This window comes from Oreochromis niloticus, linkage group LG18 (genome assembly GCF_001858045.2).
Source record: "Oreochromis niloticus isolate F11D_XX linkage group LG18, O_niloticus_UMD_NMBU, whole genome shotgun sequence".
Lineage (NCBI taxonomy): Eukaryota > Metazoa > Chordata > Actinopteri > Cichliformes > Cichlidae > Oreochromis > Oreochromis niloticus.
This window is the reverse complement of record NC_031982.2, coordinates 2,078,047-2,090,986: the sequence shown is the minus strand read 5'-3', so window position 1 is coordinate 2,090,986 and position 12,940 is coordinate 2,078,047. Positions and strand designations below refer to the sequence as shown.

Genomic DNA, 12,940 nt, shown 5'->3' with positions numbered 1-12,940 from the left:
ATTCTCATTTTATGCAAAATCGTGCAGCCCTATCTTCAATGCATAATATTTAAAAAAAAAAAAAAGATTGGGGGAGATTGTAAAGTTCAATCTGCAATAATAAACAACTGAAGAGAAATTGCTCTTCTACTAGAACCAAGTTCAAATAACATACCCCCCTTTACCTGACATACTTCACCTTAAGCAGTTGCAGCAAATGTCTATAACAAAATGTTGTGGAGTCAATTACAATACAGATCTTCACTACAGCATACCCGGAAGCCTACTGCAACTACTCTTGTGTACTATATATACCCCGTTGGTCACTTTTTGTGCTGCTGCAATATTATCAGGCAGTCACTTCTATTTATACCCGTCAATAAGGGGCAAGAAGCCGCTGCTATGTTCTCCTGAACAATAGATACCACCGCTCGGGCAATATCGCCACATAAGCACTTGTATAGGAAGGGAAGAAGTCAAAACCAGAAGAAAATATTTTTTTCCACAAAGTTTCAAGTTTTCAAACTGTAGCAATATCTCACTGTAATTGTATATATCTCTAAGCTTCTGTACTGGAATGTCATTAAAATGGTGGTAAAAAACCAACACGATCGTATACTTGTGTCTTCAACCCAGCTTTGCAAAGTGCCAAGTTACAGAAATCAAAAAGTGCACATCAGCTGAAGTGACACAAATACAGAGAGTCTGGTGTCAAATATGCAGCAAGCTTTAAAACGCCCAACGTTGTGTCTCACCAGGTCACAAAACTCCAGTCAGACATCAGCCCTCTGCATCACTCTCTGTCTGTGCTGTCAGAGAAGAATGGCTCCCTGCAGGCTGACAAGAGGCTGTTGGAGGAAGACCTTAAACGATTAAAGGCCAAAAATCAGGTAATGCCACTGTATGGAGGAGGTTGAGTACATGTGTAAATGCTTTTTCTTTTCTCTCTCTCTCATTTCTGCTACACTATAGTGGTTCCATAGTGTAGTAGTTTATACAATACAATCAAAAGATTCAGAAGATTTGTGTTTTTTATTTTTGCAGCAACTGATCAGCCAACAGAAAGACGGTGATGTTGAGGAGAGACAGAAACTCACTACGGAGAGAGAGGCTCAACAGAAGCGCATCACACAGCTGGCTGAGGAGACGGCCAAGCTGAAGGCTGAGCTGGCCAGGTAGAACAACACTCACAGGCTTACACCTGTTAAATACACTAACGCCACAAAGGTGAACTGAACGCAACTGAGTGCATATACCTACTACGTACTTTCCCAACTCTAGTTTCTTTTGTGTGGTTTGTACCAGACTTTTTCAGTTTTGCTGAGTGATCGGAACCTAATTTCCAGCAACTCAGTAGAAAATTGATCAATACATCCAACAAAATAACCTTACACAGATGATTATGTGTGAATCAGATCCAGTGCGAGTGGAAATTTAGCTCAGTCGCAGCTACATGGCCTCAGAGAGTCTGTTGCCCGCCTGACGTCCGAAAGAGACTCTCTGAAGAAAGACTTGGAAGCAAAAAACAACGACATTGTGGAGAAGAATAAGACCATCACCCAGGTGAAGAAGATTGGACGACGCTATAAAACCCAGTACGAGGAGCTCAAAGCCCAGCATGACAAGGTGCGGCGATAGGTTTGTGGAAACGGTTTGGACCCATTGAGTGTGGAGAACAACTGCAATGGGGATTTCTGTTTGTCTTTTCCAGCTGGTCAGTGAAACAGCTACTAAAGCAGGAAGCGAGGTGGCTCCAAACCAGGAGGTGCAGCAGGAGTTGAAAAAAGCTCAGGAGCAGCTCAGCAAGACTCAGGAGGAGCTGAGTGCCCTGAAAGGAGAAGTGCAGAAAAAACAGGAGGAGGTGAGCAAAGTTAAACATGACCAGCACAAGTCTTTATTTTTTTTCCAACTTAATTTTTATCATATTTACCAAAAAATAAAAAAGGCCATGGAGGGAGTATTTAAGATATTTGGAACAATAGTTCTGCTCTATGCATCTAGATCAATTCTTATCCAGTTAATCAGCAGTCCACCCGAATAATAACTTTGATACTTAATGATTGAAGTCAATTCAGAGCAAAAAAATATCTCCTAGTTTTATTTATCACACATAAATATCTGTGATATACATACAGTGGCTTGCAAAAGTATCAGAACTTTTCCACATTTTGTCACATTACAGCCACAAACATGAATCAATTTTATTGGAATTTCATGTGAAAGACCAATACAAAGTGGTGTACACGTGAGAAGTGGAACGAAAATCATACAGGATTCCAAACATTTTTTACAAATAAATAACTAATCGAGAATCTGTGGCAAGATCTGAAAACTGCTGTTCACAAACGCTGTCCATCTAATCTGACTGAGCTGGAGCTGTTTTGGAAAGAAGAATGGGCAAGGATTTCAGTCTCTAGATGTGCAAAGCTGGTAGAGACATACCCTAAAAGACTGGCAGCTGTAATTGCAGCAAAAGGTGGTTCTACAAAGTATTGACTCAGGGGGCTGAATAATTACGCACACCCCACTTTTCAGTTATTTATTTGTAAAAAATGTTTGGAATCATGTATGATTTTTGTTCCACTTCTCACCTGTACACCACTTTGTACTGGTCTTTCACGTGGAATTCCAATAAAATTGATTCATGATTGTGGCTGTAATGTGACAAAATGTGGAAAAGTTCAAGGGGGACGAATACTTTTGCAAGCCACTGTAAATATCTGTGATATTTATGTGTATTGAGACACACAGAGATGCAATAGTGGTTCTGTTTCTTTTAGTTTAATTGTCAGTTTTTCACCAGGCCCAGAAGTCCCTGCAGGAGCTGGAGGGAGCCCAGAAGGAAAACCAGCAGCTCAAGGAAAAGGTCCAGGAGGTCCAAAACCAGCTGACACAGGTACAGTTTGACAAAGTTAGGTGAAACTGCCTACAAGTCTTTATTCAAAGATGGAAAAATGAACACCATATTCAGATAGCTATCTGTGTAGATTCATCATGCCATTGGCTCTGTCATCTCTTTGATTCTACAGCTCCAGTCCCAGCTGTCCCAGACCCAGACTCAACTGCAGCAGAATCAGAACCAACTAACCCAAAATCAAAAAGAGCTTCAACAAGCTAAGAGTCACACCCAGCAGGTGAGCATTCTTGCCGGAACAGGGATTTTACCTGTTTGCTAGATTTGTGGTTGACCTTTTATTTATTTGGAATATTGATCTAAAGACTGTTAATGTACATGAGCTCCATCACCAGATCTAAAAGAATCCCAGCCAGTATTTGAGAATAGGTCTACAGTAACCAGATTACCTGCTTCCTTTTTCTTAAAGGTGCAGAACCAGTTAAAAACAGCTCAGTCTCAAGCTCAAGCCCGTCAGAACCAGATTCAGCAGCTCCAAAGGGAGCTTCAGCAGGCTAAAGAAACCCTTCAGCAGAACCTCACCAGTCAGAAAGAGCTTCAGCAGACCCACCAAACCAGCCAACAGAGCCACAACCAGGAAATCTCCAGCCTCAAGTCTGCTCTGAGCCAAGCAGAGAGCAAGGTGAGCAACAATTATTAACAATGTGAGGTCATGTGATGACCCCCCCAAGTCTGTGATGTCAAAGAATTATCTTCTTTTTTTTTCTGGTGCTGATATGCACCAAAAATATTTACATCCCAAAACAAATTCTTTGCACATTTCACATCTTCATGTAATATTTGTGTAAATATTGTCCCAGTATGATAAAAGGCTCAGTTTACATCACAGCTAATGACAGTTTACTTCTGCAGTCACACAGCTTGGTGATGAACATTCTTCTTTTAACATGTAGTATTTTTGTCATATTTGCAGTAAACTAACAAGTAGTTTCTGTATCTGTGCTTACCTCCTAACAGGTGACTGATATTCAAGGCCAGTTGGAGAGCTTGCAGAAGGTTAGGAAAGAGATCAACATCATTCGATTAATTTTCAGTGGATTAGTAATGCCAGTCATTTCTCCGTGTCCCCTTGTATTTTTACCTCTGTTATGTGATCGTCTTCAATCAAAAAAAACAATCATTCAACGTGGTTTTCCGTTTGTGCTAAACAGATAAAGTTGCAGGAAGACTGAATCTGACAAATTGTTAAAGTAGTGAGTGAAGGTTTTGTTGGTGTGGCCAAAAAGGGTAGAGCAACAAACATAAAAACCAGACTTTGACATTGACTGTGGTTTGTGTGAAACCATTAGTAAATACAGGGTTATTTGGTTTACACTTAACAACTGTCAGTCAGAGTTTGGTTACAACAACTACTTGGCTATTTGTGAGAAAAGGTCCTAGTTTGTGTTAAAGTACACTTCACAATGTTATTTTAAAAAGGCCTTTCTACCAGACAGACCTAAAGGGAAACCTTTCCCACGAGCAGTCTTTTTTTCCCCAAGTTGTAAAGTCATGACACTGAATACTCAAAACAGTTTTTGTTTTTTGCTTTTTTACTGTAATCATCTAAACGCTAACCAAGCAAGTAGTCAATCTGAGGAAGAAGACTATATTAGGAACTATGAGTTGTTATTGTGCTATCTACTGTGCAATATAAAGCGCCTTGAGGCGACTTTTGTTGTGATTTGGCGCTATATAAATAAAATTGAATTGAATTGAATTGAATTAATTAATGTCCTCTTCTTTCCTTTAAAATTTTATTCAACATAATACTTTTTTCTCAGTGAAATTTGGAGAAAAAAATTTAGGCAATTCAAATGTCTCACATAAAAAGGTATTTTAATCTTTTTGGCACGTTTACCTCTCCTTCAGACGGTTGTTGAGCGTGAAGCAGACGTAAAACATCTGAAGGAGCAGCTAACTGAAGCCAAACAAGCTAATGAAGCAAGCCGAACCACACAGGCCAGCCAAAACCAGAGTTCCCAGTCTGTCCACTCAAGTGATGCTAACGCAGCTGCTGAGGCAAACCAGGCACAGCAAGAGGAGCTTGCAAAACTCAGACAGGAGGTATCTGAGAATCCTACATACTCCAAACTACATTCTAGTCAAACTGTCGTTTGATTTCCCTCCATAATCGTTTAATGCAAGCACAGTCTCTTATGTTGAATTTTACACACTAAAATTAGATGTCGTGAAAACGGTTTTTTTTTAAAAAAATGAATGTTTTCTCCAGCTGTCCGAGAGTAAAGTCAGAGAGGAGCAGCTCAAACAGCAGATGGCTGACAAAGAAGAAAAAACGAAGAAGGCCTTCCTGGGAGCCAAGACCAAAATCAACCAACTAAACAGTAAGCTCAGAAAAACACTATAATGTGAAAATCTGCTGACAAATATCACCAAACAAACAAGCAAATATGCTTAGCGTGACTAAAATTTGTGACTTGCTTCCTTTACCTTCAGGTGCTAAAGAGCAGCTCAGTCAGGAGGTAGAAGAACTGAAGCAGAGTAAAGAGGAGCTGGAGGTGAGAATGAATGCCCTCAAATCTCAGTATGAAGGACGACTTCTTCGGCTGGACAGAGAGCTTAGGGAACGGAGAGAGACACAAACGCACTCTGACACCAGAGAAGAAACACAGGACCAGAGTGGAGCTAAGGTACAGGATGGACTTGAAGGCACACATTACATAGAGCATGTTTTGAAAAAACTCACCCTTTTCTTGTTATAATTGTCTATAGGTATGCTAAAACTCAGATTTGTTATTTTAATGTGCATGTATGTTTGTATGTCGCAAAATTAAGGAAGCCAAAGTGGTATAACAAAAACTTTCTTTACAAGCTAAGATGAAAATATTACAGAAGCAAAGTGTGACTGACTGTGCTAGACCAACACCAGAAAGAGAGCATTTATTATGGATAACATAACCCAGACACAATATACATCATTTTGCTTTATTACAATAGTATTTCTATTAATATTTTAATATTTTAATTTTCAAAATGTTCCAAAATTCAAACATGAAACCTTGTTTGTCTTAAAATTGAGGTTTTAACAATACAGATATTTTACAAATGGTTATATTTTTAAAATTACAAATTGTATGCTTTAAGTATTTGCAAATTTCTCAAAATATTTTTTTTAAAAATACTCTGGAAACAGTATTTTACAACTTTGAGAAAGGTTTTTTTTTTGGGGGGGGGGAGGAATTGAATTATTTTTTTTGTCTAAATTGCAGCTGTAAAAAAATTGCAGTTTTTTCTTTATTAGTTTGCCTTGGCTTTGCTAAATTTATTTCCATCATGTGATTGTGGTAATGATCAAGAACACACCTGTTTGTCCTTAGGTGGGTGATCAGACGAGGTCTGCAGACCAGAGACAGATATCGTTGAAGAGTCCTGCACAAGACAGAGGAAGGTAAACTATAAATTGCTCTTTATGATTGTGAACGTTTCATACAATGTCTAGTCAGTGGCCGTAATGAGGCTGTAGTTTGATGAACTTAAAAACCACATTACAAAGAAGCTAGTATGAACTCTCAAAGCCTGAAAGAGAGCTTTTATAAATGTAGAACAGACACAACAAATCGCTTTTCTCCATCAGTTCCACTCTGTCTGAGCCTCCCACTGCCAACATCCGACCCACCCCAAGTACTCCATCTCCTAGCAACAAGCCGAGTCCCTCTCCTGGCAGCAAGGCCACGCCTCGAGCCAGCATCCGTCCTTTGGTTACCCTGGCAACTGTCCCTGTCCCAACACCTATGGCCACAGTAATGCCGACCACACAGACTGAAAGCCAAGAGGGTAAGAACAAGAAGGCCATCCATTCAACAATTTTCTTCTAGAAGAAGACAACTGAAATAAAAGTAGATCTCTGCTGGAGATGCGCTTTGAGATTTTAAAGCAGTATGTGTCAGTATATGTCAAAGTGAAATGTGTTTCTCCTAGCAGTGCTGATGAATACATCAGCCTCTGTGCACTCTACCAGCTCCAGTATGGTGAATGCACCCACCTCCATAACTCAGCCAAGCAGCACTCAGGCCACAGCGTTTGTTCAGCCCACTCAACAGCAGGCAGCCAGTCAAGATGCAGGGCCCAGCGTGGAGGTGGAGCAGCCATCTACATCCTCATCCCCCTCCTCTCTGAATGTAACAGGTCAGAAAGAGAAGCCTGAAACTTTACTCACAAAACACATCAACAGTAAAGAAACAAAATATAGTACTGAAAATGTTGATGGCAAGATTCTTAACTGAGGTCCTGGTGTGTTTTTGTGATGCCACTAAAGCATCTTCAAAGCGAAGCAGAGATGATGATGAAGAGGAAGAAGAAAGCATACCCGAGAGCTCACACACCTCTCCAACCACCAAAAAGCTACGCCTCAAAGCAACAGCAGCAATGCAGGTAAACACGAAAACCCAGAAACTAGAAATAAAAGTGCTGTCATTCTGAAACTGTTAGTTCTAGGGTATCTTATGTTGTGTAAATGCAGAAATGCTGATTAAAGACAGACCTGTTCCAGGCCACTTGAGTTTTGCAAACTGATGAAAGTCTGGGAATTTTAACTGATGTCACGAAGAAAAGTCCAAACCTTCCTATTCGATATCTGCAGTAGGAGTCATATTAACCTGTTGTGTCAAGAATACATCTGTAAAACCTCAAAAGCTTGGCACGACATTATCAGTTGTTTTGTTGTCTGTGTGAGTGTGTTTAATACATGTAACTCAAACTATGGCACTTGGTGTGTTTCAGGTGGAAGGTGATGAGGAGATGGAAGGAGAGCTCAGGGATGAAGAACGGCAGGATTCACCAGATGATAGTCAGGTATGTTGTCAAGTCAACTCTTCTGGTTCAAGTAAATGTTCGTTGTCATATGACCTTAGAACTTAAAGTTAGTGGCTAGCTGATAGCTAGTTATCTCTGCTGATTTCTGACTGCAGAGATGCTTTTGAAAGCAGCTACTTTACCTGATTTTTCAGCTCTAGCCACTGAAAAGGCTGCTTCTGGATAGTTTCTTCAAATGCACAGTATTCAGGCCTTTGGTTCATATTTCCACTGCCAAGTTACATTTAAGATTTCAAATGTACAGCATGGTGAATAATTCACAATTATAAACCGTATTTGTGAAATGGGTGACTAAAAACTGTCTTGTGTAAGTTGTAACATGCAGTGGGTGTGATTTGCATCTATTTTGCACATCTTGTTCAAAATGGGGTGTGCAGAGAATATTTACCTTAAACACTTGCATGATGCCTGTTATGATGTTGGAATGTAAAATGCAGTATTTGTGGTTAAACTTGAAGTAAATGCACATAAAAAAATAAAAAGGCTCACACAACTGAAATGTCTTGTCAGATTGTTTGCATATGCCCACAAACAGGCCTGCAAAGGTGTGTGATAAGACCTGATTTTTATGTTTGGGATGTAGGAGCTCCCAGAACAGAGCTTCCCAGTCTTAGCGGGGGACGACAAGGAAAGTGAGGAAGAGGGCGTGTCCCAGTCTGTTCCCACTGACCTGATGTCCTCCCAGGGCTCTGCCATCATCCGAGATGTGATTGTGATCGACACCGACAGTGAGAGCCGTGAGAGTAAAGATGGAGAGGAGAAGGAGGAGGAGGAGGAGGAAGAAGATGAGGTGCTGCTGCTTGTCACTACCTTATGCAAATGTTTTGAGTTTTAATCTAATGGCAGGTGTTAACTTCTAACTTTGTCTGTTAGTATAAAGAGGAAGAGGATGATGATGAAGATGACGATGCTGCTGACAGCGGAGTGAGGGCGGGAGAGGAAAGTAACGAGGAGAGCGGAGAGGCCGAAGAGCAGAGTCGGGAGGAGCTGACAGAAGGCACTAACACTGAGGAGAGTGTGTGTGGAGCATCCTCAGGCTCACAGCACCCCAGTGAGCCAACAGCCAGTGGTGAGCACCAAAGCCATCTTACATCTCATTTCATGCACGCTCCTCTCAAAATCACAACCTGACACACACATCTCTTCCAGGTGAAGGCAGCGTCGATACCGCATCAGAGTCCGACCACCCTAGAGACCCTTTACACCTTCCTCCAACCTCTGCCCCCTCACCCTCCTCATCTTCCCTCACACCCCGGATGCCACACACACGAAGGCCCCCACACCCACTCCCACCTCGCCTCTACATCCAGCCTCCTGCTCCTGAGCTGGGTCCCCCACAAACACAGGTGATAATCTAACAGACATTTCTTTTTTTTTTTTTCCTTGTTGTTCCATTCAAAATATAAGTTTTGGATTTAGAGTGAGCTTAGTGATCATGAACAGGAGGCAGGTTTGTTATCCACATCTGCTAAATGAGTGATGCAGTCAAATTAAGAGTTTAGTAGAAAGATGCCAAAAGCATTTTGTTTAGATTCATCTGGGAGTTTTAAGTAAGTCAAATTAATACATATACTGTCCAGTTATTTGGTGTTATATAAAGCCACCCGAAATCACAATGCCAATCAGCAAAGACTGATTAATAATACCGATCAATAGTGAATGGTAAAATCGTTACATGAAAATATAAGAGGAGAAGAAAGCAGCACTCTGACAGTAATGGTGTGTGTGTGTGAATCAGAGACAGGCTTCTCAGCTGCGCAGACCATCGTCAGGACGTGGACCTCAGCTGACTCCTGTAATAGGCAGTATGGTAAGAGATGTGTGTTGTGAACTTTGACAATATTATTCAGTTTCATTTTGATTTACTGTGGATCAGCTAGCCTAAATGTGCCTGTGTGTTGTCAGCAGCCTTTCTTTGATGATGATGACAGAATGGTTCCCAGTACTCCCACTCTGGTTGTTCCACATCGTACTGATGGTTTCGCTGAGGCTATACAGTAAGAGAGAGAGACACACACACACACACACACACGTGTGTATTCATATCCTTGTGGGGACATCTCATTGACAAAATGCTTTCTGTAACCCTTACCCTAAACCAGGGGTCGGCAACCCACGGCTCCGGAGCCGCATGCGGCTCTTTAGTCCTTATAGTGCGGCTCCGCGTGGTTTGGGAAAATAAATTAGAAGTATTTCGCTGAAGTGTATTTTATTTATGTTAGTTCTTTTAAACTTGTAGTTCTAAATTGGAAGATTATTGTGATATTGAAATATAAAAATAAAATTATATTCTATTATTTTTTCCTCGCTCAATATAAGCGTCACACTCGCGGAAGCCGGTATTCCCACCGAAACACCGTGCATTTATCGAGACTTTCAACCCCAGGTAGGCCAATTATGGATCTTCAGATCCACATTATGTCAGCAGCTCCACCGTGAACTATGTTAAAGACAAACACTGCTCACGCCTCACAGACGACAGATGACAGCTTACAGTCCTGCGTAAACTGACTTCGCACAGCACCGATTAGCAGACGCTGTGAGCAGAGGTTCAGGATCAGAAGTCTCATTGTAAACACATCACTGCAGACCCGACGATGTTTGCATGAACGCGCTTTTCAGCATCTCTTTATTGACCACTTTTCACACACGGTTGCTGTACGCATACAGCCGGCTGTAGCTTCGCAGCTCACAGCCCGACACACACCACCAACAACAACAGCAGAGAGAGCACAGACTTTAAGGCGGCGAGGCGTGATTGCGGGTGCCGCTCAGGTGCGTCCGCCTCCCCTGCAGCAGCGCTGCAGACCACGCCTCCGCCGCACGCATTAACCAGGTAAAATACATATTTAGGCAGAATTTTGCAAATATCTATTTTTCATTTTTCAGCAGCATAGAGCTTTTTTACCAGTTATTTTTTAAAAGTCAGGTCAAGGCTCCAAAAGCCCAAAGGAGATATAAGGGAGGCGGCTCACAACAGTTTTTGTTTGCTACATGGATCATTTTAGTTCAGCTGGGTGTCTTTGCTTTTGTTATATTTCTTTAAGAGTTCAAAATGTGTTGATTACATAAATAAAATGTAATTTTCTCTGTAGCACTTCATGGATTTCATTAAGCAGCACACCTTAGTTGTTCACACAAAGGTAGAAAACAATATATACAGTGTTATCTTCCTTTTAGATGTCAAAAAGTATTTGCGGCTCCCAGTGTTTTCTTTTGCGTGGAAACCAGGTCCAAGTGGCTCTTTGGGTGTAAAAGGTTGCAGACCCCTGCCCTAAACCTAACCATAACCTAATGGTACCCCTGACACTAAAACCACATTTTGAGTCTTCAAACTTGTGGGGACTGGGATTTTGGTCCTCGTAAGTATAGTAAACTTCCAATTCTTCGTCCCCACAAAGATGTTTAAACAGGCACACACACACACACACACACACCAACCTGGCTCATAAAGCCAATTCTCATGCACCAACAGATGTCTTCCATCATGGCTGATGTTTATAGATCGCTGTATAAGATTCTGTATATGATCCTGGAACTTTATTTTATTTTTATTTTTTTAAAGAGGATTAAGTTTCAGAGAGGCAAATCTAGTCAATAGAGTGGTTGAAAGGTGACTTTTGTGTTTGTGTGGAAGAAACTCACAAGTTCAGGTTGTTTGGCCTCCGATGCCTCAAGATGTTAAAGTAAGGAAACTATTTCAAAATATTTCAGTTGAGCTCTGGATGATACTCTACCGTGACAGAGAAGTTCAAAGTGCAAGTCATAAAGGGACTACTTTATAGAGTCAGAAGGGATCTAGAGTTTGGTCAATAAGTTGATCTTTAAGAGGAGATGGGACAAATATAAATTGATTCAAGGGTGGTTCCCAGAACCTGTTGATTAGATCTCATATTTTAATTGAATGGAAACAATATTAGGATCCCTATGTTTTCTGAAAGCAAAATAAAGAATAATCTAGTTTAGGGTCAAAGACCAACTTCACACAATCTACTGTTTTTAAGGTATGAATCAGTATGATAGTCCATCAGGCCTTTATGATGTACTCACTCTACGCACTTAAAATTCCCATACTTTACTCCACTGCTTCACTTTAACTTTCCTTCACCCCGTTATTTTGTGTCTTAACTGGACTAACTAGACATAGTGGTATCATATGATCTCAGACACATTATAGATTTATTAACTCAGGGAGTTTTGAGGTGAGATTTTCATGGAGACCGAGCAGACAGTGGTGTGTAGAGAAACCTGTCAGTTACAGTGTCCATATTTCTAGCAACCAGGTAAATGAGTTAAAAACAATTTAACCTTTTAGAGGGGAAAACTGCAACCTGGTACAAAACTAGTTTAAAATGGCAGTGGGAAGTGATTTCCTTTTAGAAAAGAATTCAAGGGGCCAATTTTAGCAATTTTGTAGGGGATTTTTTTTTTCTTTCTCTAATTGCAGCAACTAATTCTAGAAGGAAGCTGCAGATGAAACATATGTTCTTGAGTGAAACATACAGAGAAGGCAAAGGAGACTACAAATTTCGGCTCCTGAAAAGATGCATTTTAACACGTGTTTAAGCAGATGTTTTTGGTCTCCTCAGCTCGCCTCAGGTAGCAGGTCTGTCCACCAGGTTCAGGTTTGGACCCCCTGAAGATCTGCTGCCTCAGACTTCAGCCTCACACTCTGACCTGGGACAGCTGGCTTCTCAAGGAGGTACTGCACAAACACTTAATTGTAACTTGTGCATGCAGTCTGATACTCGAGTTAAAACACTCATTTTTTGTGTCAAACTAAATCTGTATGTAGGTCTCGGTATGTATGAATCTCCTCTGTTTCTGGCTGCTCATGATGAAGATGGAGGAGGAAGGAGTGTCCCCACCACACCTTTACAAGTGGCTGCACCAGGTGAGAAAAACAAACCCCGAAGATAAGATTTCCTCAGTCGGCGCTGTCCAGCTCTTGGGCTCAAAAGCTCAGTATTCCCTGTGTCTCTGTTTCATCAGTGACAGTCTTCACTGAATCCCTGCCCTCAGACAGCAGTGACAACATGGCGTCCCAGTCAGTTCCCATGGTAACTGCCTCTACTGGAATGGCTGCTGCTACAGATGATGGAGATGAGGTGTTCATGGAGCAGGAAGTGGAGGGGTGAGCAACCTCATTCAGGCCTTTTTTTTTTTTAATCTCCTCTTTTAAGTTTTCAGTTTTAATTTATGTAGGATTTACTGTCAAAGGATTTTTTTTGGAAC

At 41.1% G+C, this 12,940-nt stretch overlaps 1 protein-coding gene across 4 annotated transcripts in view; it reads left to right on the top strand.

The window, feature by feature from the left end:
* Positions 1–12,940, top strand: part of LOC100694797 (nucleoprotein TPR) — a 39,113-nt gene that overhangs the window by 24,682 nt on the left and 1,491 nt on the right. Inside the window, exons 29-52 of one of the 4 annotated variants that reach the window (XM_019347955.2) lie at positions 738–869; positions 1,024–1,154; positions 1,395–1,605; positions 1,691–1,840; positions 2,783–2,875; positions 3,009–3,113; positions 3,303–3,515; positions 3,851–3,889; positions 4,745–4,939; positions 5,106–5,217; positions 5,330–5,523; positions 6,211–6,281; positions 6,468–6,667; positions 6,812–7,018; positions 7,149–7,264; positions 7,613–7,684; positions 8,289–8,495; positions 8,579–8,774; positions 8,855–9,051; positions 9,444–9,515; positions 9,611–9,702; positions 12,295–12,407; positions 12,501–12,599; positions 12,728–12,839. In XM_019347955.2, coding sequence (XP_019203500.1) covers positions 738–869; positions 1,024–1,154; positions 1,395–1,605; positions 1,691–1,840; positions 2,783–2,875; positions 3,009–3,113; positions 3,303–3,515; positions 3,851–3,889; positions 4,745–4,939; positions 5,106–5,217; positions 5,330–5,523; positions 6,211–6,281; positions 6,468–6,667; positions 6,812–7,018; positions 7,149–7,264; positions 7,613–7,684; positions 8,289–8,495; positions 8,579–8,774; positions 8,855–9,051; positions 9,444–9,515; positions 9,611–9,702; positions 12,295–12,407; positions 12,501–12,599; positions 12,728–12,839 — 3,329 coding nt within the window. Of the gene's footprint in view, positions 1–737; positions 870–1,023; positions 1,155–1,394; positions 1,606–1,690; positions 1,841–2,782; positions 2,876–3,008; positions 3,114–3,302; positions 3,516–3,850; positions 3,890–4,744; positions 4,940–5,105; positions 5,218–5,329; positions 5,524–6,210; positions 6,282–6,467; positions 6,668–6,811; positions 7,019–7,148; positions 7,265–7,612; positions 7,685–8,288; positions 8,496–8,578; positions 8,775–8,854; positions 9,052–9,443; positions 9,516–9,610; positions 9,703–12,294; positions 12,408–12,500; positions 12,600–12,697; positions 12,840–12,940 lie in introns of all 4 variants that reach the window. The other 3 variants (XM_013276333.3, XM_019347954.2, XM_013276332.3) reach the window with 3 other exon arrangements.